A 27,446-nucleotide genomic window follows, 5' to 3' on the forward strand; every position below is an offset into this window, starting at 1 on the left:
ACTCTAGTAAAATACAATATAATAAAGGAAAAAAGGATAAATATACCCTGAACTATCGCAAATGGTATATAAATATCCTCCGTCATACTTTTCGTTCATTAATGCCCCTGCCGTTCAAAAAGCAGTGCACATTTACCCCTCACTATAACGGAAGACTTATTTGATATACGTAACGTTGTACTTCCATCTAATTATTGGTTTGTTTTTTCTTACGTAATCGATATTTATATCAAAGCCTGGATTAAAATGTATTTGCACGGTATAAGATTTTGTCCAAGAAAAAGTACCCTTTAACAAAAAAATATCATACATACGACTCTTAAAATTCAACGTGGTAAATTTAAAATTTTAAACTCATCCTGTTTGTGAAACACATGTCTAATTCCATGCATGAAGTCAAATATGTGGTCCAGAGTTTTTTTTTGGTTTCTCATCCGATGTCCGGAACTCACATTAGATTCCGACTGAATTCGAATTCGCGCCGAGAGGTTCCATAGGGTAATATGCTCCTTAACAAAGGAGGCTACGTACCCAAGGAGACTCAAACCCAAGGCCTCTTGGTTAAGGATGAAGGAATACTTATCACTATATCACAACCCTTATTGGTGATACATTAATCTGATGCGCAAGATACAATAATATAAGCGTTGATACATTAATCTGATGCACGAGATACAATATTATAAGTGCTAATACATTAATCTGATGCGCGAAAATGAGGAATTTTGGAAATTTGTAAAACTTAAAGGGGATAATGGTAATAAGTAAACTAAAAGGTGGGATTTTTGTAATTTTTCCATATAATTTTGCATTTGCAGCTGATAGATCATAGATTTTTAAACTTTACAAATGAAATATGTGAAAATTTTATATATGACATATATTAGACTAATATTTTCAAGTTATAGCAGTTGAATAAAACTTTCAAGTTGTAAAAAAAAAATTTCAAGTTGTAATATTTTATTTATAAAAAAAAAAAGATTTTTTAAGTAATTGTAAATATCTGTTTTGAAAAAAATAAAAAGATAAAAAATCGATTTTGAAGAAAAAAAATGAAAATAGGTGTATTAATAAAATTTGAATTGATTGATGATAATTATTAATTAACATAAATTTAGGAGATTCAAACTAATTAGGAATATTTATTTTCCTTAATTCACTTTAATCTGTTAAAATTAATTAAAAATTCTGATTTTATACATCTTCTTCCACGTTTCTCTCTCTTCATTTTTTTTTCAGAATTCTTGTCACTGACGAGTAAATCAAGTTTTTTTTGTTTAAAAAATCTTTATTTTGTTGTGATGGAAGACTTCTTATCTATATTAATTAAACATGGTGGTAGATGTGCTCCTTCAGGTTAATATTTTTTATGATTTATTGTTTGTATTTGTATATTACTGAAATGAAAAAAAAAAGAACAATGAAACTGTAAATCACATTTTCTGATTTTATTTTTGTAAATCGTCACTAGATTTAAGTTGTGATGTTTTTTGTATAAACAATGCATTTTGTTGATAATACGTAATAATTTTTGTGAAACTGTAGTTAATGATTTTGTTGGTACGAAAGTTTCTGTTTTTTTTTTTGGTTATTTTGTATATTGTCAAAATCATGAATTCGTGTGAAATTGGCTTAATATATGAATGATTTGAGTATAAATGTATATAATAGTAATAGTTTTATCGTTGAAAGTTATGAAATTTGTGAAGAAAAAAGTATGAAATTTGTTGTAACATTGTTATGAAACGGGTATTTCTATAGTCAATATGATAATAATAATGAGTTGGATTCGGTATGCAGATTAAAATTATAATATGGAATACTATTTTTTTTTCTGAAAATATAAATAAAATGTATAGGTAGGAATGAATTTGGTAGTGTAAATTGAATGATATTGGTATGAAAGTGTATTAACTATTGTGTAAAAAATATTAGTAAGAAGCATGAAGATTTGTATGAAAAGTGTATTAAGTTGGTATGAAATGTGAAATTTATTTTTTATATAATGTTTTTTATGGTGTGAATTATTGTAGAATGTTCTGGAATGATATTGCTATGAATAAGTATTGATGATTGTGTATAAATTTGTGTGAGAAGAATGAACTAATTGGTGTAAAAAAATATGAGTAAGAAGTATAATTATTTGTATGAAATGTGTGTTAAGTTGGTATGAAGTGTGAAATGTTGTTTTTTTATGAAATCTATTTTATGGTATGAATTCTGGTATACTGTCTGAATGATATTTGTATGAATAAGTAATGACGAGTGTGTGTAATTTTTGTATGAGTAGAATGAAGTTATGGATTAAATTTGTATTATCTTTGGTATGAAAAGTTAATATAAATACAACATATTTATAATTGCTTTGTATTATGTAAGACTAACTGTTTTTTTTAATGAAACAGGGAAATATGTTGATTTTTAGATGGAGGTGATTATCTATGAATCTTCTAGTATGTATAGTGGTCTAGTAAGTGTGATAACATCGCAGCTTATGATAGATGATAATATTAATGATATAGAGATAAAATATATAGTTAGTGATCGATGTCCACCTGTTAGTATCCACAATGATGGTGGTGTGTGAGTTTTTTTAAGATCAAAAGAAAGCTAATGTAGATTTCTTTACGAAATATCCATTGTGCATAACTTTGAAGAATATAACAATGGATAATCAGGATTATGTAGTTGTTGTGGATATGAGACATTCTGATGTTAGTAGACCACTAACTAATTTTGATTTATACTCAAATAACTCCATCCGCTTAGTAGGAATGAATTTGGGTGAAGAAATTGATGAAAATAATGATGAAAGAAATAGAGTAATCAATGACCTTTCTAATTTGTTTATAGCTGAAAATCAGATTTACAAGGATAAGGGAACACTTATGGAGGTGATGCGACATTATGGAGTTGTNTTCATATTTCTTGTATCTCGTTGTAGTTCTTATTGGTAATAATTTAATTGATTGTTTGTATGTGTAGTTATTTTTGTATGAATTTGGTATATAAGTTTTTGATGGATCTTTTTTGTTTTCTGCAAACTTTATCACATGCAGTGTCCTTCTGAGAATTGTTCCTAGTTGATGAATTCATCATGTTTGAATCAATCGGGGCTATTCAAAATCAGAAAATACTGTGCGGATCACACTTGTTCCATTAGAGATAGAGAGTATGCAAGGCGTCAGGGAATCACTGACGTTGTAGCAGTTTTGATAATGGATAAATTTATTGATCCAGCAATTGTATACACTCCGAAAATTATAGCGGAAAACATGTTGAAAGTACATGATATTTCGCTGACATACATACAGGCCTGGTGAGCTAAAGAAAAGGCAATAAAATTGGTGCGTGGAGATCCGGCCTAGTCATATGCTAAACTACCAGGTTTTTATTTGAACTAACTTTTGTATTTTATTTTATTTTATGAACTGAATTGGTATGAATTTTAGCAATGCAACAATTTGGTAGTCATTTGGCATGCAGTTTGTTTACAGATTGGTATCCATTATCCATTTGATTTCCATTGTGTATCCTATTGATATCCATGCTACGTCCAAACTGAATCCAATTGATACCAGTTTGTATCCAGTTAATATATTGCTGTGTTGTGATATTCAGATTTCAAATTGTAAAAATAATTGTAACAATGGAAAAACTTTCAGGTTATCTATACATATTGGAGCAGACCTATCCTGGTTCTGTTTTAAAATTTGAAAGAAATGAAGGTGATAGCTTCTTATATGCATTTGTTGCATTAGAAGCATGTATTAGAGGTTGGGAGTATTGTAGGTCAGTTGTAGTGGTTGATGGGGGCAGCCTTAAGAGGCACATATGGTGGTACAATGTTGACTGCAAGCACTATGGATCCAGGAGGTATTATTTGAATCTTTTATATTTATATGCAAGAATAATTATGATATAAGGTGAGTTTTCAAACTGTATGATTTTTTTTTAAAAATAATGCATCAGATCACATACTTTCACTTGCTTATGCGATAGTGGATTCTGAGAATGATGCATCGTGAACCTGGTTCTTTGAACAGTTTAGGGAAGCATATGGAGAAAGGAAAAACATGTGTTTTATGTCAGATAGAAACGAGAGAGCATATGAAAAGGAACTGCAAGAGTATATCCTGGATTGGAACATTATGTTTGCATATGACACTTATGCTGTAATGTTTTGAAGAACTTTCATAAGAATAGTGAAGATTTGAAGAAGCTTTTTTTTACCATGGCAAAGGCTTATACAATACAACAATTTGAGGCGATTATGCAAAGAATAGACCAAATAGATCTAAGAATAAGAGGTTATTTATTCCATATCGAGTATAGCAAATGATCAAGGGCTTATTCAAAATGTAAGCGAATATGGACCATGAATTCAAATATTGCCGAATCTTTAAATAATGTCAAGGAGGTTGCCAATGATTTCACTTCTCGAATTTATGAGGATAACAGTTCAAACATGGATTCGTAAGTACAACAAGGAGGCTACAAAAACTAGATCAGATCTGACAAAAAAATATGATCTTAAGCTCCAGAAAAGTATTGCTTTGTCTACCAGTATGATGGTATGATTTTTCCTTTATTCATTTCTATGCAAAGGTATTCATGTATGCAATTTGTATTATTACTAAATGAATTTAGTATAAATTGCCAACTAGCATGAACAGTACATTATACAAGTAGCTGGAATTAATTGGATATCCATTTTGTATATATAGTTGAAACTGTAACACCCTAGAAAATTTTTGAACTAAGACTCAAACCCTTATTTGTAATGAGTGAGATTTTTGCAAGAAATTTAAAATTTCTTGAGTGGTAAGGTCACTAGACGTAGCACCTTGAGTTTCAAAAAGAATCGAATTGGAAATAGCAAAATCTGAAATTTTGAAAGTTAAGCTAAGTATGAGTTATGGATCGACTTCAAACTACCATAACATCTATATCAGGATGATTTAGGTGTTCTACGAGATACCTTAGGAAAGGTCTTCGAATTATCTTTCCAACGCCACCGAGTTCGCTCAATTCCGAGCTCTAAGTAAGAAGTTACGACATATTTACTAACGTCACGCAAACCTGGCAGCAGTTTTGCGATAGCTCCGCGATGCGGAGCCAACACGGACCTCACTGCCAGGTGAAAGATCTTTCCGACTCCCAGCTCATTTTAATTATTTCTTTAGGGGTATTTTACTCCTAAAAACCCTTAGGAGATCATCTACATTGCCCTAAACGTGTAGAAAATCAGTTTTCTTAAATCTAAACCCTCTCATTCATTCCAAAGATTCTACGCTCAAGAAATTGAAGAAAAAACTAAGGCTAGGGTTCTTCTTTAAAGGTTTTCCTTCAAGTTACTTCAAGAGGATAATTCTTTCAGGTATGTAAGCTTCCATAGTGTTGGGTTTGCTCACCCACACGCCAATCATGTTAATTTAGGTGTTAAGTTCATTCTAGAAGTTGAAAGTATAATGTTCTTGAAATTGGCTTTACTCCTTGAGTTTATATCAGATTGTTGAGTTCTTGATGAAATCATGTCGATTTTAGAGTTGTATATGAGTAGGTTCTTGTGTTAATGTGTTGGGTATCTAAATCTAAAAAGGGATTGAGAAAAATAATCGAATTTAGGCGAATTGGGTTAGAAAATGAAGAAGGACAAAAGTCAGGTGAATCTAGCAACCAAGTCCGCGTCGCGGACCTGGCTCCACATTTCACAAAGTTTTTCTTCGCGTCGCGGAGAGGTCACAGACCTCTCTGCCTCAAAAGTTAACTCGCGACCAAATATTTTAATTCATCTTTGCGTCGTGGACTTGTTTCCAAACAGTGATTTCTTGATCATTTTTCATGTTTAACTATCTAAAAACACTCTTACACATCACGAGATCATTCCTATCATAAATCACAACCTTGAATTCATAAACCACATTCAAGGTGGAGTTGAGAGTCAAGTTTGAGAGTTCTCTCAAACATTTGTTGAGAAACTCCCTTTGAGTCCTTTGAGAAGTCTTCTACAAATTCTAATAACTTGTTTCAAGACTCGAGCAAGTGAGTAGGGGTGAGAATAATGTATTCATGAGTCTACTTTATCATTACAAGATCCTTCATATCATGAACCATAACTCTTGAATTCATAATTCACATTCAAGAGAGACTTAAGAGTAGAGTTCAAGAAAGTCTTTGAGTTCAATTGTGAATCCTTTGAGATCAACTATTGATTTGAACTAAATTTTGAGGAAGTAAGTAAGAGAATGAGAAGAGTCGTATACGCGAGTTCCATATTGATATTTTTACCCTTGAGTCGAGTTGTTCATGTCTATAACTTCCGCATGAACTCCATCAGTTTAGAATCTTTGAAAGGAGTAGTATCTTTATGTCCTAAGTCTTGAGTATCGAGTTCCAAAGCCTTGTGAGATTATAGTCCTAATCCTGGGACTATTACCTATTACCCATAAAGTCCATGAGTTGAGTTGTTCATGCCCATAATTCCGCATGAACATTATAAGTCAAACAATCTTGAGATGATAAGTATCTTTGAGTCCTTGAGTTGAGTAGTTCATGCTCATAATTCCACATGAACCCTCTGAGTTGAGCATTCTTGAAATTAGTAGTATCATTGAAGTTCTTGAGCTCCAAGTATTTGAGTCTATTTATGGTTATTGAAAACCTTGCATTGAGTCGTTCAAGTCCATAATTCGGCATAAACCATATGTTTAAGAAGTCTTTTACAAATGTTTAAACTTTGTTTTAGACTTAAGCCTTGTTTAAGTTGAGTAAAGAGTAAGAGTAAAGTTCATTTTCTTTAAAATGATATATGGGAACTAAGTATTCCCTAGAGTAAATGTTTTCACATTTAAGATGAGAGGAAACAGAGATTTCCAAAAGAGTTTTGAGCAAGAAAGGGAACATCGATTCCAAGAGAGCTTTTAAACTAAGTTTTTGAGTAATTATCTCAAACTAAAGAAATAATTTTGTTTTTACAAATATATGAGCTAAGTATATTTTGAGAGTAGTATTAAGCACCGATATGGGGGCAAGTTTGAGTTCAGATAACTCACGTCTCCATAAACCATGAAGTTATCATGGGTAGTAAAGGATCATACTTTTTAGATACTCCTTAAGAAACTTTTAGCATAGACTAGTGGATCCACTTACTGAGTTAGGTTCTATACCCCCGACAAGGTATAAGACGGTCATTGGTAGCGTGAGGTAAAATATTGTATCACCACTTAGGCTAGTAGTGGTAGTTCTCGATTAGAGAATCTCGCACAAAAACTATATTACTATATTATATAAGTGAAGTTGAGTTTGTTATTGCATTTTCTTGATAAAATGGTCAAAAATTCCTCCAACCTATGCTCGGATTTCCAATTACATGATCATACTTTACGGGGGTCCTATTACTCCCTAAACTATTTTGTAAGGAAATAAATTTCACCCTAAAATGACATAGTCACTCATGTGTATTGTGGTGTAACACACGCACATGCCATGTCAGCGCCACGTCAGCGTCAGAACATCACCATTATCAAACTCACTTCTCAACCATTGACATTCTGGCAAGAGAAAAGACGATAATTTTTTTCCGACAAGTAAGAGTTTCTATGACCAATATCTTTATCTTATTCCCACAATTTCTCTCAAAGTTCATTGCTACACATTTTACTCATGTTGGGGGCTTATGAAGAGATATATCAAAAGTAGTATATAGGCATGCCATAAATTTTGAACTCAATTTCTTTCTTTTCTCAATGTTGGTGAAAGTAGCAAACCAAATTAAAACATTGAAATTAATACAATTAAAAAAAATTATGATCCAATTGAATTTTTATGCCCCATTTATAAAATACCCCAATTTGTGGTTAAATTCAAGAATGTGAAATTATAATTAACGTTTAACAGAAGAGCTTTGTGAAGGTGTTGGAAATTGAAAATTTTATGTTTGTTTGAAATGGGTTTCGGTGAAAAAATTGATTTTTGAGTGCTTTATTTTATTACTTTGATTTGGGAGTAATAACTAAATTTGTTTAAAGGTTCTTTGATTATGTAAGAGATTGTTAATATGTAGAATTCCTGAAGAAATTTGTAGACATTTGTGCTGAAAAATAAAGATAAAGCAAAAGTGTGAAAAAGAAGAAGAGGTGTAGGGTGAGTGTGAAGAAGAAGAAGTGTGGGGCGGTTGGGGTGGGGTGGGGGAGATTATTTTAATTTAATTAGAAAGAGAAAGGAAATAAAATAAAAATATGAAATAAACATAAAAGCAACCCTATTTATTCGCTTTTCACTCTCTCAAAGAGAGTGAAATACACTTTCTCAGCCAACTCAGCATTAAGGGTTTATTTATTCTATTTTAAAACAGTTCAGGGGGGTGATAGTACCCCCGTAAAGTTTAAGTGGGTAGTTGAGAATCTGGTAATAGATTGGGGGGCATTTCACCATTTTCTCCATTTTCTTTAACGAACTAAGTTATTTTTACTGTTTTATAAAGCTTTTCATATATTGCATGTGTATGGTTGCTTTATATTGAGTTGAGTACCCAGAGTCGAATATCATATCTTTTAGTTGAGTATCTTATCTTTGAGTTGAGTATCTTATCCTTGAGTACTTCTGAGTTGAGTAAGTTTGAGTAGTTTTGAGTATCCTTGAGTATTCCTTGAGTTGAGTAAGTTTGAGAAGAGGTAAGTACGTTTCCTTTTTATCAATTTTCAAACTTATGTTTATGTTTTAGAATTCCCCTTACATACTCGTACATTCCACGTACTAAGCCATTTGGCCTGCGTCTTTCCATGATGCAGACACAGGTATTCGGGATCATCAACAGGAGATTCGTTGATACATTCGGGAGTTCGAGTTAGCTATGGTGAGCCTCCTTATTTCTGAAGGATTTCATTTACTTTTCAGTTTAGTCAGGATGTCGTGGGTATTGTCCCAATTTCCATCTTTATCAATTAGAGGCTTCATACATAGTCAGTATAGTTGAGAAGTTTGTATTATTCATTTATTTTATTAAATATTTTAAAGACTTAAGTTGTCTATTTTATGGAAAGTTGAATATATTATTTTTATTCTAAGTTGTTCATTTGAGTTAAAGTTTCGAAAAGTTGAGTTTATTGAATTTTATTCAGTTTTAAACTTTTGCATGCTTAAGTTAGTCTTCCGCTTGTAGTCAGTCAGGATGAGGGTTCGCTTGGGGACCATCAATGGTTCTTGAGTGTCGGCCACGTCCAGGGTGTAGACTCGGGTCGTGACAAACTTGGTATCAGAGCCCAGAGTTTAAGTGTCCTATGGTGTCTATAAAGCTGTGTCAGTAGGTTCTCGTTTAGGGTTGTGAGGGCCCCACTTCTATAAATGAGGGATTGCAGACATTTAAGAAAAATTTCCCTTATTTCATACTTTTAATCGTGCAATAGAGCTATGCTATAGAGACTTATTCTAACTCATGCGTTTCTCAGAATCATTCGACTACCCATCATACTAGAAGTTGTTGAAAAGTAGAGTCAGTTCTTTGTCGATGAGTTGTTCTTAGCAAGAGTTTTGAGGAAGTCATGAGACTCCAGTGGGGCTTAAGAGAAGTCCAAGAGTAAGCTAAGTGTTCAGTTTCAGAGGAATGCACCCATATTCATTTGAATCGTGCGTTTGAGCTAAAAGTGAGTTGTACTCTTTTCCTTAAGCCTTGTTTCAGCTGAGATCCTTATGAGGAAGTATTTTAGAGCTTGGGTAGTATTTTCACCGTGATGGGTAACATAAGTTATGAGATCATGAGCAATAGTTGTGAAAGAGCCAAGAGTTAGAGGAAAGTATGTAGAGGTTTAGTAATCTAAGTAAGGGAGATGGTGTTGTGACAAGCTATGTTACTATAGTCATGTACCTAGTAAGTTAGTAATGAGGAGTTTTCCCTTATGGATAGACTAAGCAGTGATGAGTTGTGAAGATTCCGTCATAGGAGGTAGAGTGTGTTGTAGCTAGAAAGGAGTTGGTGATGAAGTGTCATTGTGTAGGAAATAACTAAGTGTAAGTGGTGAATAGAAGAGAAAGAGTATTCATGAGGTTATAGCTCTAATCTAGGCTTATGAGTTTGAGGGAGAGCCCATAATATTCAAAGTGTAATAGAACTAATTAGGCATTGATAAATAGTGAATGAGTGAATAGTACTTATGTTGCGAAGTCGAAGGTGATAGTAATTGTAAGTATAAAGACTAAGAGATGACGATTGACTATTTGTCAAAAGGTCCTAGTGGACGAGTGCTTCTGAATTTGTATATAGTAATTATAAGTTAGTATAGTAAGCGAGCAATCATATTAATATTTGGGTTTAGTCATAAACATTAAGCTTGAATTTGAGATGAATGTCATGATAAAAGGAATGGCAACATGAGGGTAATGATGTTAGTCTTAAGATTTGATCTAGAAGACTTGAAGAAATCGAGGTGATTAGCTGCAATAGATATGGGTGGTACAAGTGAGAGACCCTAACGTTTAGATAAGGGCAGTGAAGTGTGTCTAAGTCACAAGAGTAACAAGAGCATTAAGAAGTGTGTCGAGACAGTACGTTACCGGATGAGGTTCCAATTAAGTTATAATTTTCCATGTGTGCCTAGATAGCATAATTGAGTTGTCAATGTAGAATAGGTCCATAGCCTTCAAGTGTTAGATTTAGACCTTAGGAAGAGATAATAAGATGAGAAATCAGGTCACGTGTTGAGAATTTCTAAGGAGCTGGATAGTAGGAGTTCATGGAGTTGTTAGAGTACTAAGATTGAATGTGGTAGTAAAGAGTAATAGTTTGAGATGAGATTCCCTATAGAGAAGTATAGATTCTAAACTTAAGGATTTGGGTTAAGATTGAATATAGTAAGAGCAGATCATTAGACTCAAACCTTAGTAAGAGTAACCCATTCCATACCCAGTCCAGTCAACATTCGAGGACGATTGATCCCAAAGGGGAGATATTATAACACCCTAGAAAATTTTTGAACTAAGACTCGAACCCTTATTTGTAGTGAGTGAGATTTTTGCAAAGAATTTAAAAAATTTTGAGTGTTAAGGTCACTAGACGTAGCACCTTGAGTTCCAAAAAGAATCGAATTGGAAATAGCAAAATCTGAAATTTTGCATGTTAAGCTAAGTATGAGTTTTGGGTCGACTTTAAATGACCATAACTACTAGATAAAAATGATTTAGGTGTGCTACTAGATACCTTAGGAAAGGTCTTCGAAATATATTTTCAACGCCACCGAGTTTGCTCAATTCTGAGCACTGAGTAAAAAGTTATAACGGATTTACTAACGTCGCGCAAACCTGGCAGCAGCTGCGCGACCCGGAGCCAACACGGACCTCACTGCCTGGTGAAAGATCTTTCCAACTTCCAGCTCATTTTAATTATTTCTTTAGGGGTATTTTAGTCCTAAAAACCCTTAGGAGGTCATCTAAATTGTCCTAAACGTGTAGAAAATCAGTTTTCTTAAATCTAAACCCTCTCATTCACTACAAAGATTCTATGCTCAAGAAATTCAAGAAAAAACTAAGGCTAGGGTTCTTCTTCAAAGGTTTTCCTTCAAGTTGCTTCAAGAGGATAATTCTTTTAGGTATGTAAGCTTTCATAGTGTTGGGTTTGTTCACCCACACGTCAATCATGTTAATTTCAGCGTTAAGTTCGTTCTAGAAAGTTGAAAGTATAATGTTCTTGAATTATGTTCTTAAAATTGTCTTTAGTTCTTGAGTTTATATCAGATTGTTGAGTTCTTGATGAAATCATGTCGATTTTAGAGTTGTATATGAGTAGGTTCTTGTGTTAATGTGCTGGGTATCTAAATCTAAAGAGGGATTGAGAAAAATAATAGACTTTAGGCGAATTGGGGTTAGAAAATGAAGAAGGAAAAAGTCAGGTGAATCTAGCAACCCAGTACGTGTCGCGAACCTGCCTCCCCATTTCACAAAGTTTTTCTTTACGTCGCTGAGAGGTCACGGACCTCTCTGCCTCAAAAGTTAATTTGTGACCAAATATTTTAATTCGTCTCTGCATCGCGGACTTGTTTCCAGACACTGATTTCTTGATCGTTTTTCATGTTTATCTATCTAAAAACACTCCTACACATCACGAGATCATTCATATCATAAATCACAACCTTGAATTCATAAACCACATTCAAGATGGAGTTGAGAGTCAAGTTTTCAGAGTTCTCTCAAACATTTGTTGAGAAAGTCCCTTTGAGTCCTTTGAGGAGTCTTCTACAAATTCTAATAACTTCTTCCAAGACTCGAGCAAGTGAGTAGGAGTGAGGAGAATGTATTCATGAGTCTACTTTATCATTACAAGATCATTCATATCATGAACCATAACCCTTGAATTCATAATTCACTTACAAGAGAAAGTTAAAGAGTAGAGTTCAAGAAAGTCTTTGAGTTCAATTGCGAATCCCTTGAGATCAACTATTGATTTGAACTAAGTTTTGAGGAAGAAAGTAATTAAGAGAATGAGAAGAGTCGTATACGTGAATTCCATATTGATATTTTGACCCTTGAGTCGAATCGTTCATGCCCATAACTTCCACATGAACTCCATCAGTTTAGTATCTTTAAAAGAAGTAGTATCTTCAAGTCCTAAGTCTTGAGTGTCGAGTTCCTAACCCTTCTGAGATTATAATCCTAATCATGGGACTATTACCTATTACCCATGAAGTCCATGAGTTGAGTTGTTCATGCCCATAATTTCGCATGAACATTATAAGTCGCACAATCTTGAGATGAGAAGTATCTTTGAGTCCTTGAGTTGAGTAGTTCATGCTCATAATTTCGCATGAACACTCTGATTTGAGCATTCTTGAAATTAATAGTATCATTGAAGATTTTGAGTTCCAAGTATTTGAGTCTATATATGGATATTAAAAACCTTACATTGAGTTGTTCAAGTCCATAATTCGGCATGAACCATATTTTTAAGAAGTCTTTTACAAATGTTTAAACTTTGTTTTAAGACTTACGCCTTGTTTAAGTTGAGTAAAAAGTAAGAGTAAAGTTCATTTTCTTTAAAATGATATATGGGAATTAAGTATTCCCAAGAGTAAATGTTTTCACATTTAAGATGAGAGGAAACAGAGATTTCCAAAAGAGTTTTGAGCAAGAAAGGGAACATCGATTCCAAGAGAGCTTTTAAGCTAAGTTTTTGAGTAATTATCTCAAACTAAAGAAAGAATTTTGTTTTTACAAATAAATGAGCTAAGTGTATTTTAGGGGTAGTATTGAGCACCGATATAGGGGAGAGTTTGAGTTCAGATAACTCACGTCTTCATAAACCATGTAGTCATCATGGGTAGTAAATGATCATACTTTTTAGATGACTCCTTAAGATGATTATAGTATAGACTAGTGGATCCACTTAGTGAGTTAGGTTCTATACCCCCGACAAGGCATAGGACGGTCCTTGGCATCGTGAGGTAAAATGTTGTATCACCACTTAGGCTATTAGTGGTGGTAGTCGGTTAGAGAATCACCCACAGAAACTATACTACTCTATTATATAATTAAAGTTGAGTTTGTTATTGCATTTTCTTTAACGAACTAAGTTGTTTTTACTGTTTTATAAAGCTTTCCATATATTGCATGTGTATGGTTGCTTTATATTGAGTTGAGTACCCAGAGTCGAATATCATATCTTTGAGTTGAGTATCTTATCTCTAAGTTGAGTATCTTATCCTTGAGTACTTCTGAGTTGAGTAAGTTTGAGTATCCTTGAGTATTCCTTGAGTTGAGTAAGTTTGAGAAGAGGTAAGTATGTTTCTTTTATATCAAGTTTCAAACTTATGTTTATGTTTTAGAATTCCCCTTACATGTTCGTACATTCCACGTACTGACCCACTTGGCCTGCGCCTTTTCATGATGCAAACACAGGTATCCCGGATCATCAACAAGAGATTCGTTGATACATCCGGGAGTTCAAGTTAGCTATGGTGAGCCCTCTTGTTTCTGAAGGATTTCATTTACTTTTCAGTTTAGTCAGGATGTCGTGAGTCTTGTCCCGACTTCCATCTTTATCAGTTAGAGGTTTCGTAGATAGTCAGTATAGTTGAGAAGTTTGTATTATTCATTTATTTTATTAAATGTTTTAAAGACTTAAGTTGTCTATTTTATGGCAAGTTGAATATATTATTTTTATTTTATGTTGTTCATTTGAGTTAAAGTTTCGAAAAGTTTAGTTTATTGAATTTTATGTAGTTTTAAGTCTTTGCATGCTTAAGTTAGTCTTCCGCTTGTAATCATCCAGGATGAGGGTTCGCTTGGGGACCATCATTGGTTCTTGAACGCCGGTCACGTCTAGGGTGTAGACTCGGGTCGTGACAGAAACATTTTTTGTGGCTTATTTTTTTGTGACAGCATTTTAATGACCAATATTTTAGTGTGTTAGGTAATACCATCAACAGTTCATATGCATGTTGTTGTTGATTGACCAAAGCGGTACAGAGTATGCTTAAACACCATGAAATATAGTTGCGGAAGATTTCAAAATGATGAGATACCATGCGGACATGGAATGGCAGTTCTTTGGTATAACATACTGCACGAAACATATTATTTCTCACCTTTTTATTGCTTGAAGAATTTTCAAGATGCATATGCGATCCCTATTGAACCTCTCACTTGCGAGAGTACATAGGATATACCAAGTTATGTTTCAAAGCCTAAATTGATGTCGCCTGGTCCAAAGAGAACGGTAGGAAGACCGCAACTTAAACGCTGGAAGGGGTTTGTTGATGTGAAATTCAAAAGGCTTAAAGTTACATGCAGTAGATATCGTCAAATGGGCCACAACAGGATGACATGTTCAAATTATCCTGCGCCAAAAAAATGATAGTTTATTTGTTTAGACTATATAAAAATTTTATTTTATTTTGTCTTTTAGACTCATGTTTTGTTATGATATGAAATAGAATTTGTATGAAATGCATTACAGCTAAGTGTTTAATATACTGTTCATGTTTTATACAAGATTTATTCATTAATTATACAAACTGCATACTGCTGAAAATAAAATTCATTCCAGTTTAATATATAAGATAGTGTTCATATTAGTGATAATTATATAAAGTAATTATGGTATGCATTTGGTAGTCTAATAGCAGTTGATATTATTTAATGTAAGTTTTCATGAGTATTAATTTGGTATCCAACTGGTGTCCTATTCTAAATCAAAATAAAACAAGATGTAATTAATTTTGGTGCAAACGTTAATGATCGTTGTTTTAGATTGTCAGATTCGTTTCTTTCAGTATTTATACAAATTGTATATCAATTTCATACATCTTTAAAGTACTTAATCATGCTTGTTAAGAGAATATAATTTACAATTAGTAATAATTTGGTATCCATTAGGTGTCCAATTTGAATAATATAAAACAAGATGTAATTGACTAATTGAGGTTGTTACAAAATACAATGATCACTATTTTACATTGGCATAATCATATCTTCAAGTTATTTATACAGATTGGATACCAACTTCATTCATTTTTTATTTTTTTATTTTTTGTGTTAGAATATGAAGTAAAAAAATCATGAATGAATGGATTTGGATGTCATAAGTGTACAGTTTGAATACCAATTATAAGAAAAAGTTGGTTCATGAACTATAAATTGCTATTCTTTTTTGTTTCTAGTTAGTAATACACAGTAATATCAGTAAGTCTAAATGGTGAATTCAATTGGTATGAAGTTTGTTTATAACTGTCATCCCGAAAACTATTATACTCAATGTGTAATATATCTTTCAAATGGTGTATCCAAATGGTATGCAGTCTGATATACAAGTATCCTGAATTATAATAGCCTGTCACTAATTCAAATTTAGATGGTATCTGACTAGAATAAAACAATGGATATTATATACATCAAATACTGAAACACAAAAATATTGTCCAAAAGTTAAAAAAAAACATGTAATTCAAAAAAGTAGAAGGTGCAATCAACTATCTCAAAAAAAAATTTGTGGTCTTCGTGTAGGATAATTGCTGGTATTCGGAGCATGTTCTTTTGCTATGCGAGGTCCATCAAATTTGCTAGCAATTGTACCAGTTTCTTCATTCTCGTTAATCGCGCCATCCTCATACTTTGTTTTTCCATACTGCCATATGATTGTGGCATACCTTTGACAATGGTACTTTGCATCAATATCAACAGAACTCATATCAAAAACACCATTACTGATGTATTCAGCAAATAGACATGTGTACAAACCACAATCACTGGAAAAAAAATTAAAAGAAAAATCATTTTAAGAAATAAATTAAGTTAACTTTCTGATGAAATCAGTAAAGTATAGAAATACATACTTGGAACTATCTTCTTGTTGAGGCATATACATCATATGCTTGAGTTCAAGTGGGTCAGATTGAGACTTGTCAACATATTTGGGGAGTTAATTGACATACAGATCAAGCCTTTTACCATAAAATCTCGTGCTCATCAAAAAAAGTGGTATCATTGTAACAAGTTTACCAACAGCTTCATTAACTTTCTTGGTGTGAACATATCATTCGCTCATCGAATCATATAGATGTAGACATCTAAGCTTGATTCGGAAGACAACCAACAACCAATGAAATGATTCACTAACATTGACAGGAATAATGACATCATCAACACTGTCCCAAGGAATATTGGCAAGCAGTTTGAAACCTCTGATGCACTGACCAACATCGTGGTCAGGAGAAATGGATCTCATGTCGTAATTTGAATCTCTCCATTGTTTCTCAATGTTATCAACCCACGTCATAAACCAACAGTCAACCGTACTGTATGATAGTGATATTGGAGAGAACTTTGCCTTCTTTCGCAGATAATACATAATGGTATTAACATGTTGTTATCAAATAACAAGCCATTAAAAAATGTTTCAAATGTATAGAATGAATATCAATTTCATTCTAGCTACTTGTTTAATGTTGTTCATGAAAGTTTGTTTTTATACCAAATTCATTCAATAATCATACCAATTACATACATGAACACTGTTGGATATAAAATTCATACAAGTTTAATATATAATGTATTCTTCATATTAGCGAACATTTTATACCAAGGTTATTCCGAAATCATTCAAAATGCATACATGGTGGCTATTGTATAAGACCATCATATAAAATGGATATCAATTTCAAAACAGATGTTAAACAAAAACTACAAATATAATCACAAAAATCTGGAATACGAGTTGTAAATTAACTATTTAAAAAGTTGATAGATATGACTTACCCCGTGCTCCCAAGGCCTGCTAGTTTTAACCATTATGTTGAAAAAATCCATTTCTGAAACTTTGACAACACCAAAGTCCATTTGAGGTTCAAATTTATCGTTGATCTTTGAATAAGCAGATTTCCTGTGAACGTTAAAGATATATAAAAAACATTGTATACGCATTGATTGGATAATATTTAAAAAAATAAATTGGATTTATTTACACATATACATGTCACGCCTAGATGAAACATTTTTGAAAACTCATTTATTAAACTCATCAATCAACTCAGCTACAACCTCAAACCCATTGTGACTTTCAAATGAATATTTGATACGACAGAAAATATGAACTCTTCTCAAACTGCTTTCGCCTTTCGACAATTGAATGTACGGAGATGTGTCATACTTGTCGAGGTTCTTATTGTTTGGTTGCACATTTGGAGTTCTATTAGCATTGAGAATTGAATCAAGTTCAACAATCTGTGTCATGGTCAAATCAGGATAATCATCCAGTGTTGGTGGTTTTGAAGTTGATGATCCAGGTATATCAGCATGATCCACACGACCAACTGTTTGGTCAATTGAATTTTGCGCTTCAGCTATATATTTAAAAAAGAAAATTTAATGTTAAAAAAACTTTGTAAGCGAATATGCATATTATATTAGAATTGGTTCTCATACCATCGGTGTTTGAAATATCAACGTATTCCCTCATTGAAACTGAAGGCTGATCCATTAGAGCTTTTTCAGATTCTTCAACATGTTGATGGGCATCATCCTAATGTATGAAGTAATATAAAATTCAACCATACAATCATGCGTGCGTAAAAACTGTCTCATACAAATTTTATACAAGATTAATACTAATTTTAAACCAACAACAATAACCTGACATGAATATTGCCTTTCAGAAATTTAATACTATATTAATATCAAAATTGAACCAACATAAAATAATGTACAATATCAATTCATACATTATTCATACAAAAGCTAATACAAATTTTATAATACCATTGACAAAAACCAACAAAAAAATGCATAAGAACTACTTCATTCAATATTCATACCAACATAATATCAATATCAAACAAACATAAAACTAGAAAATAATGCATAAGATTTGCTCATATAAAATTCATACCAATATAGTACTAACTTCAGTCCAAAGTCATACCAATATAGTACTAACTTCAGTCCAAAGTCATACCAATATAGTACTAACTTCAGTCCAAAGTCATATCAATATAGTACTAACTTCAATCCAAAGTCATAATTACTGGCACATACACAATTCATACCATGATAATATCAATTTCAGACCAAAAATAGAGATACAACAATTGATTCAGTTCTTAACTTTCTCAAATCCTTTAATACCATTTAATACCTCTTGGTGTGATGTTTGTGTAGGTTGACCTCTTAAAGACCTAATCTCATCGATTATCAACTTTGTCGAATCATCGACATATGCTTTCAATCTGGTCATGTGCTTATCAACCTTGTCAATAGATATAAACATATATGTTAAACATTAAAATATTAGAGAAAAATAATTAATATTAAGTAATTGAAAAGGGATTGGGAAAATAACATTATCCTTCAGTTCTTTCAGCTCCCCTCGAACTTGTCATTAAACATTAAAAGTGAATAAATTCTTTGTAATATGTAAAAAAAATATTAAATGATAATTTTTTATTGTATACCTCTGCAATTTTCTTTTTCAACTCAGTATATTTTTCATCGAAGTCAATATCGTTCCTTTCTAATGTTGCTTGATTTTCTGTCTCATTGTGACTAGAAGATTCATGTAAATTGTTCTGATCAATGGCATTCATCTTTTCGTCAGTAAGCACTATGTTCTTTAATTTATGCTGTAATAACAAAATAAGATGTGAGAATTAAAAATTATAAAAAAAAATAATAAATGATAATTATTAAAGGACAATAACTAAAAAATGACTTTGTTGCTATATGTTTTGAAAATTGTATTCTTTAAGTCATCGAAGAAAATACTCTCATTCGATGTCTTCTAGTTGAGAATACGCGGTGTGCCAGTTGCAACACGGATAGCAACTGAGTTGTCAAAAGGATGACAACAATCATAAAACCAATTCTACAACGCTAAGTGGAATTGGCTAAATTTGAATGATGTACGATTATTTCTCAACCTACAACTGCAAGCTTTAAGAGTCAATCTGAAACATTCATTACCCCATGGAAAGGTGACATATTGACCGGAATCAACCAAATCAAAGTACATTCTAGGTATGGCTATTTTGGATACTAATGAAGTACAGAACACCAATTTTAAAATGGTCTTCGGGCTCAAATAAGTTAGCCTCTTTAAGCTTACTCAAGAAGTTTAACTTAGGGACTTTGATCATTCCGCCAAAATACTTTTGGATAAGTCTATTTGGAATAGACGGATCTGAAACAAAGTCGGTAAGGAGTTCACATTTGAGACCAGTTACTAATGCGAATTCCTTAATTCCAAAACGTAGTACTGTACCGTTTATTTTGACAATAAACATGTCGTCTCTAATGTTTTCAGTTTCAAGAAGTAACAAATGGCGCAATAACTGACATTGAATCTTTATGTGGTGTATCTCATAAAATACACCAAATGGTGTTTGTTTCAAAAATTGTTGAAACCTTTCTTGCCCGAGGAATTTCAACATATCACCAAAAACATTCATGTTTATGCATGAAGACCAGTGTGTGGATACCTTCCTTGCCTATAAAATAAAATTGTTTATACTAAATTAAAACATACTTCATACCAATATTTTTCATGTTTCATTTCAACACCAACTTCAATTTATAAGTAGTTATAATTAAATTATATCACATAAATTATATAAAAAATAAATCAATTTCATACAAACATTCATAAAACATATATAAAAGTATGTTCGTACCAATATTATTCATGTTTCATACACAAAAATTTTAGTTATACATTATACCATATTTGAAAAAAAATTCACACCAATATTATTCAAACATCATACCAGCTTCATGTGCACTGTGACATTTAACAAGCTACTTTCATAAATTTATCCAACTACAATAAAAATAATTTTCAAAACAACATTTAATATCAATTTATACAATTTTCATACCAATATTAAAAATTTAAATACATTAATGGATAAATTGAAAAAGAAACCTTCCTATTATGAAAAATCCCAATTTCATATTAATATTAGTCAAAATTCATACAAAGCAGAGTAATTTAACAATTCATACTATTTACATACTAATTTAACAATTCATACCGTATACACATTCAAGAGACAATCACACCAATGTTAAAACAGAATTCATACCATTTGCGTACCAATGTTATATCACAATTCATACAATATCCAAAAATCATATATTAAAGTCAGATTCATACACATATTATTCAGATTTCGTACAAGTTTCACCCAAACAAAAGTTTTGAAACAACAATAAGCATAATGTGATATTTTTAGTAAAAAAATCATTAATTTGAATAATGTGAAAAATAAATAAATATAGTACTTACCCTAACAATTTTTTTGCTTTTTTCGGACTTTGAGATTTCTGATTCCTTTTTTTTGTTGTTCTTCTTGTTGATGGTTTGGAGATTGAGCAACTTCTACATTTGATGCTTTTTTTGTTTTTTCTTTTTTATTTCACTAACAAAATCAGAAGGGGTTTCTACAATTTTCCCCTTCTTCTTCTTTTCCTTTTGATCTGCCGGACTCACCCTTTTCTTTGCTTCGTTTTTTTCTCCTTTTGATCCTACAAATGAGAGGAACCACCATTTGCCGGAGTTTTAACATTTTTTGACGGCGAGATTTGAGTCAATATATTGAAAGTTGGAGCATGTACTTCATCCATAGAAGCTTCTTCAACTAATCGAGGACTCTTTCGAGGCGTTACAATGATTTTCTTTGACATGATGATGATGAGAAACGGAACGAGAGGGACGATTGTGAAGTTGGGGTAGTGGAGAGGTGAGAAAGATGGGAGGAACGATTATGAATGTGGGGTAGTGAGAAAGATGGGAGGGACGATTGTGAATGTGGGTAGTGGGGTGGTGGTGTGTAGTATTGGATAGGCGTGGGGGGGATTAACGTATGGGAGGTTTGGAGTGTAACAGTAATCAAGAAACTCTAATCAATGTAAATCCTTAAATTTGTGTAACTGATAATTTTTGTTTTAAAAAAGGAACTGCAATCAAATTAAATAACTATTAATAATTAATAATATAAAAATATAAAGAGATTAATCATTTATTAAATAAAATTGTAATTGATTTTTAAATAAACTTAAATTTAATTGATATGATATAACTCGTAAATAAACTGTTATAAGTAAGAATTTTTTAAGAGTGTTTAAAACCCATAGTATTATCTCTTAAATGTGAATATGGTGTGATTTTTCCATGAAATATTAGACCATAGTCTTATGTTTGTAATAACTTGCAAATTTCCTAACCGTGGTATAATATTTTCATTTACTTAAAAGGTCCATTAGTTACGAGAGAAATAAAAAGAAAAAGAAAAATCACGCGATTAAGCAAACTTATATTACTTAATTACTCATCATAGCTATAGTTTGCTATAATTACCACTCGCAACTAACATTATACATAAATTACGTGAGCTGACTTCGAGTTTGTATAATTAGTCACGTTTGTATATGTATAATTCACCAGAATATACAAATACATATGTATAATATACAATTATCTAACCGATATACATATACAATTCACATCTCTCCCATTCTCTGCCTCTCTCTCGCTCGCTTCTCTCTTTCCTCTCCCAATCTCGCTCGCCTCTCTCCTCCCTCTCCCAATCTCGCTTGCCATATATACAAAGACATATGTATAATATACAATTATTTAACCGATATACATATACAATTCACCTCTCTCTCACTCGCCTCTCTCTCCCAGTCTCGCTCGCCTCTCTCCTCCCTATGACATGTATCTACGAATTGTAATTATCAAACTATAGTTATGTAGAATAATTAGGCAATTTTTGAGTGACTATATGTGAAAGTTCCCAAAAAAAAGGTTATTTACTAAAAGTGAAAAATGGTGGAAGTGCACTGACAGCCATTTTAAACTGCTTATAAATAAACACTTAAAATTTACATAAAATTGAACAAATAAACAAATATCACACGTAGCATAATACAACTCAGTTGCCAAGTTAAAGGGCAATTCTTGTTAATCTCCATATCAACGAAAATTATCATCTTGAATCCAATTATGAGAAAAATACATTAAATTAATCACTACTAATTCATATGAGACTTTCATATTCTCCTTATGCTTTCTTCTCCTCTAATTAAATAATATGTAAGTCTAGCTATAATTTAAATAGTTGTTCTAAAGGTGGCTACATGGATAAAATTCACAAATAGTTACGTTTTTTTAAATTTTTTTGTCATTTAAAAGCAGTAGTAATTAACGAATTATCATGGAATTTTATCCGTAGCTATTTTAATCACAAAATCAAAAGTTATAACTTGTTCTCTAACTAAACGTGCCAACGAAAGAGATTATGAGTTTTTTGAATTGTAATTAACGAAAGTGATAGAATTTTAAATCAAACTTCCTCATCTTTATAATAAATATAATTTTCATAGTCAGAAAATAAATATAGGAAAATTTAAATAATACCAAAAATAATAATATTGGGTTTCTTATCTTCCTCTCTGTAAAGCCTTCTCAGCAGTATCCATTTCTTCCAAGATTCTGACCTTTCTCTTCGCCGGAATGGGCGTAGTCGGCCCGAAACTAACATAATGGCCAGAAACAGCATTGAGTGCCGAATATATATCACGAAACGAAGCCCGACCCAACAAAGCCTTCTCTCTTCTGTACTTAGCAACCCAGTAATTCGACGCTTCTCTTAACTCAGCAACTGAATCAGCTATGTTCGGATCTCCTTTATCCATATTCAAAGTAGATCTCACCTTCTGTATCACTTCCGATGCTTCCTTCACGTATTCCTCGTCGGTAGCCGCGAATGCTGACGTGGCGGGAAGGAGAAGGGATGGAGAGAGGATTCCGGCTGACAGAGAGAGGAATTCGCGGCGGCGGAGGGTGGTGGTGGTGGTGGTGATGGAGGAGATGAGTTTTGATCGGATTGGAGTGATGAGGGATTTGGGGGTTGATGTGGATGGGGTGATTAGGGTTGGAGAAGCCATTGATTTGATTTTTTTTTTTTTGAGAGAAAGGGAAAACTTGGGGAAAGAGAGAGGTGTTGTAGTTTTGGTGAGGGAGGGACATTAGTGCCACGTGTCTTATCATCTTATCAAGATACTATATAGTTTATGGATGAGAAAAGGTATAGTTAGATTTTTAGTATGATATATGGGAGTGACCTGGACATTTGCTCAATTTCTCGAAAAGTTTAGACACTACGATAAAGTTTTTCTATTAGACACTATCAAATTAAATTCTTTTCATTTATGGATACATAACATTTTTATAGGACAGTTTAAAAAATATATATATTACATAAGTTAACTATTTAAAATATGTCATTTTGTTTAATTATAATTATTAGCTTTAATAAGTTGAAATTTTCGAGTTTATTTCAATTAAGGTTAATATGTATAATTAAGAAGGTGATATACATCATATAATTAGTTTATACATGTAATAGACACTTGAAAACCATGTGTAATGTTTTTTCAAGAATTTAAGGCATAAGTGTCTGATAGAATTACTTTATTGTGTGTTTAGATGGTTAATTAAAAGGTGAGTTGTTTTGTTAGGACTTAGGAGTTTTTACTATGATTAAGTTTGAGATAGAAGTGTCAAAATGAAGATGGGCCAAGTCAGGGGGGTGTTTATGGACCTATTAAGAATATCATATCTTATGCATAACAGTCCTTCTTTATTGATCCATTATCCACAAGCCTAAATACACAACGAAATTATACAATCGGCTATTTTTTATTTAAAAGAGATATATATATATATATATATATATATATATATATATATATATATAATGAGTATGTAATGTGTACTGCTTAGGACGACTATTTGTGTAATGATTCCTATGGAGAAAGCCAACACAGCTTCTATGGGGGGTGTTTGTCTAAAAGACTTAAAAAGTAGGGCAAATTTAGAATTTAAAAACTATGATATATCATATGTACAATATGTATAGACATGCCCCTACTACTAATTATAAGGTGGAAAAAAACTCATAACTTAATTTATTTTATCAAAGATTGATAAATTAATAGATCTTAAGAAGATTGTCGTCCAAGATCATATAAAAAGGTCATTCCATCCCTAAAATGAATGATGTGAGTCTCAAACACCCCCACCCCTCCACACGTTCAGGACTGGACATCTGAAGCATGAACAATATAAAAGGGGGCTGACTATAGGACTAGGACTATGATAAATAAAGAAATAGATCTTGAGTCTAACTCAGGGGCGTATCTAGAGGGGGTGCCATGGGTTCACGTGAACCCATGCTCCCCTCTCTAGATCATATATAGTAGTGTTATATTTTAAGAAGAATATTTAAATATAGATGTGTGAACCCACGTTTAAAGTATCATATAATAATACAATGATGATTGGGTGCACCTCTCTAAGTGAGGATAGAAATTAAAATCTTATATCTATCTTNTTTCGGATACATAATATAGAAGTGTGGATACTTAATATAGCAGGGCAAATACTTTAATTAATAACGGACGGATACTTAAATTATTAAGTTGTTAGCAGCACAGATACTTAATTAACGGGCGGATGCATAATATATCAGCGCGGATACTTTAATTAATAACGGGTGGATACTTAAATTATTAAGTTGTTAGAAGCACGTATACTTAATTAACGGGCGGATGCATAATATAGCAGCGCGGATACTTTAATTAATAACGGGCGGATACTTAAACTAATAAAGTATTCGGTTAAGTTGAATTGGAGGAAAATAAGGAATTTTTGTATTTTAATAAAAGAGTAGGGAAATATTGAAAATAAATAAAGAAGTGTTGTGTATTTAAGTAATTTTTCCAAATTTAAATAGTTGTTCTAAAGGTGGCTACATGGATAAAATTCACAAATAGTTACGTTTTTTTAAATTTTTTTGTCATTTAAAAGCAGTAGTAATTAACGAATTATCATGGAATTTTATCCGTAGCTATTTTAATCACAAAATCAAAAGTTATAACTTGTTCTCTAACTAAACGTGCCAACGAAAGAGATTATGAGTTTTTTGAATTGTAATTAACGAAAGTGATAGAATTTTAAATCAAACTTCCTCATCTTTATAATAAATATAATTTTCATAGTCAGAAAATAAATATAGGAAAATTTAAATAATACCAAAAATAATAATATTGGGTTTCTTATCTTCCTCTCTGTAAAGCCTTCTCAGCAGTATCCATTTCTTCCAAGATTCTGACCTTTCTCTTCGCCGGAATGGGCGTAGTCGGCCCGAAACTAACATAATGGCCAGAAACAGCATTGAGTGCCGAATATATATCACGAAACGAAGCCCGACCCAACAAAGCCTTCTCTCTTCTGTACTTAGCAACCCAGTAATTCGACGCTTCTCTTAACTCAGCAACTGAATCAGCTATGTTCGGATCTCCTTTATCCATATTCAACGTAGATCTCACCTTCTGTATCACTTCCGATGCTTCCTTCACGTATTCCTCGTCGGTAGCCGCGAATGCTGACGTAGCGGGAAGGAGAAGGGATGGAGAGAGGATTCCGGCTGACAGAGAGAGGAATTCGCGGCGGCGGAGGGTGGTGGTGGTGGTGGTGACGGAGGAGATGAGTTTTGATCGGATTGGAGTGATGAGGGATTTGGGGGTTGATGTGGATGGGGTGATTAGGGTTGGAGAAGCCATTGATTTGATTTTTTTTTTTTTGAGAGAAAGGGAAAACTTGGGGAAAGAGAGAGGTGTTGTAGTTTTGGTGAGGGAGGGACATTAGTGCCACGTGTCTTATCATCTTATCAAGATACTATATAGTTTATGGATGAGAAAAGGTATAGTTAGATTTTTAGTATGATATATGGGAGTGACCTGGACATTTGCTCAATTTCTCGAAAAGTTTAGATTCTACGATAAAGTTTTTCTATTAGACACTATCGAATTAAATTCTTCTCAATATATATATATATATTACATAAGTTAACTATTTAAAATATGTCATTTTGTTTAATTATAATTATTAGCTTTAATAAGTTGAAATTTTCGAGTTTATTTCAATTAAGGTTAATATGTATAANAGCCATTTTATGTAAATATCACACTTATGGCTATTTCAATTTAATAACTCTTAAATTATAGTTATTTTTGTAAGTTGCTCTAGATAGAAGGTGAGTTGTTTTGTTATGACTTATGAGTTTTTTTTATGATTAAGTTTGAGATAGAGTGTCAAAATGAAGATGGCCAATTCAGGGGGGTGTTTATGGACCTATTAAGAATATCATATCTTATGCATAACAGTCCTTCTTTATTGATCCATTATCCACAAGCCCAAATACACAACGAAATTATACAATCGGCTATTTTTTATTATATATATATATATATATATATATATATCATATAATGAGTATGTAATTTGTACTGCTTAGGACGACTATTTATGTAATGATTCCTATGGACAAAGCCAACACAGCTTCTATGGGGGGTGTTTGTCTAAAAGACTTAAAAAGTAGGGCAAATTTAGAATTTAAAAACTATGATATATCATATGTACAATATGTATAGACATGCCCCTACTACTAATTATAAGGTGGAAAAAAACTCATAACTTAATTTATTTTATCAAAGATTGATAAATTAATAGATCTTAAGAAGATTGTCGTTCAAGATCATATAAAAAGGTCATCCCATCCCTAAAATGAATGATGTGAGTCTCAAACACCCCCACCCCTCCACACGTTCAGGACTGGACATCTGAAGCATGAACAATATAAAAGGGGGCTGACTATAGGACTAGGACTATGATAAATAAAGAAATAGATCTTGAGTCTAACTCAGGGGCGTATCTAGAGGGGGTGCCATGGGTTCACGTGAACCCATGCTCCCCTCTCTAGATCATATATAGTAGTGTTATATTTTAAGAAGAATATTTAAATATAGATGTGTGAACCCACGTTTAAAGTATCATATAATAATACAATGATGATTGGGTGCACCTCTCTAAGTGAGGATAGAAATTAAAATCTTATATCTATCTT

At 32.4% G+C, this 27,446-nt stretch overlaps 3 protein-coding genes across 3 annotated transcripts in view; 1 reads left to right on the forward strand and 2 right to left on the reverse strand.

The window, feature by feature from the left end:
- Positions 1-27,446, forward strand: part of LOC125858712 (trans-resveratrol di-O-methyltransferase-like) — an 80,553-nt gene that overhangs the window by 1,861 nt on the left and 51,246 nt on the right. The gene's annotated exons all lie outside the window — the stretch shown is intronic.
- Positions 22,844-23,440, reverse strand: LOC125858646 (photosystem II repair protein PSB27-H1, chloroplastic-like). The gene has a single exon (XM_049538479.1). It carries the CDS (start codon positions 23,422-23,424, stop codon positions 22,918-22,920), a length of 507 nt encoding a protein of 168 aa, XP_049394436.1. The 5' UTR covers positions 23,425-23,440; the 3' UTR covers positions 22,844-22,917.
- On the reverse strand, positions 25,523-26,197 carry LOC125858645 (photosystem II repair protein PSB27-H1, chloroplastic-like). The gene has a single exon (XM_049538478.1). The coding sequence runs from the start codon at positions 26,101-26,103 to the stop codon at positions 25,597-25,599; it is 507 nt and encodes a 168-aa protein (XP_049394435.1). The 5' UTR covers positions 26,104-26,197; the 3' UTR covers positions 25,523-25,596.

Source organism: Solanum stenotomum, chromosome 3 (assembly GCF_019186545.1).
Source record: "Solanum stenotomum isolate F172 chromosome 3, ASM1918654v1, whole genome shotgun sequence".
Lineage (NCBI taxonomy): Eukaryota > Viridiplantae > Streptophyta > Magnoliopsida > Solanales > Solanaceae > Solanum > Solanum stenotomum.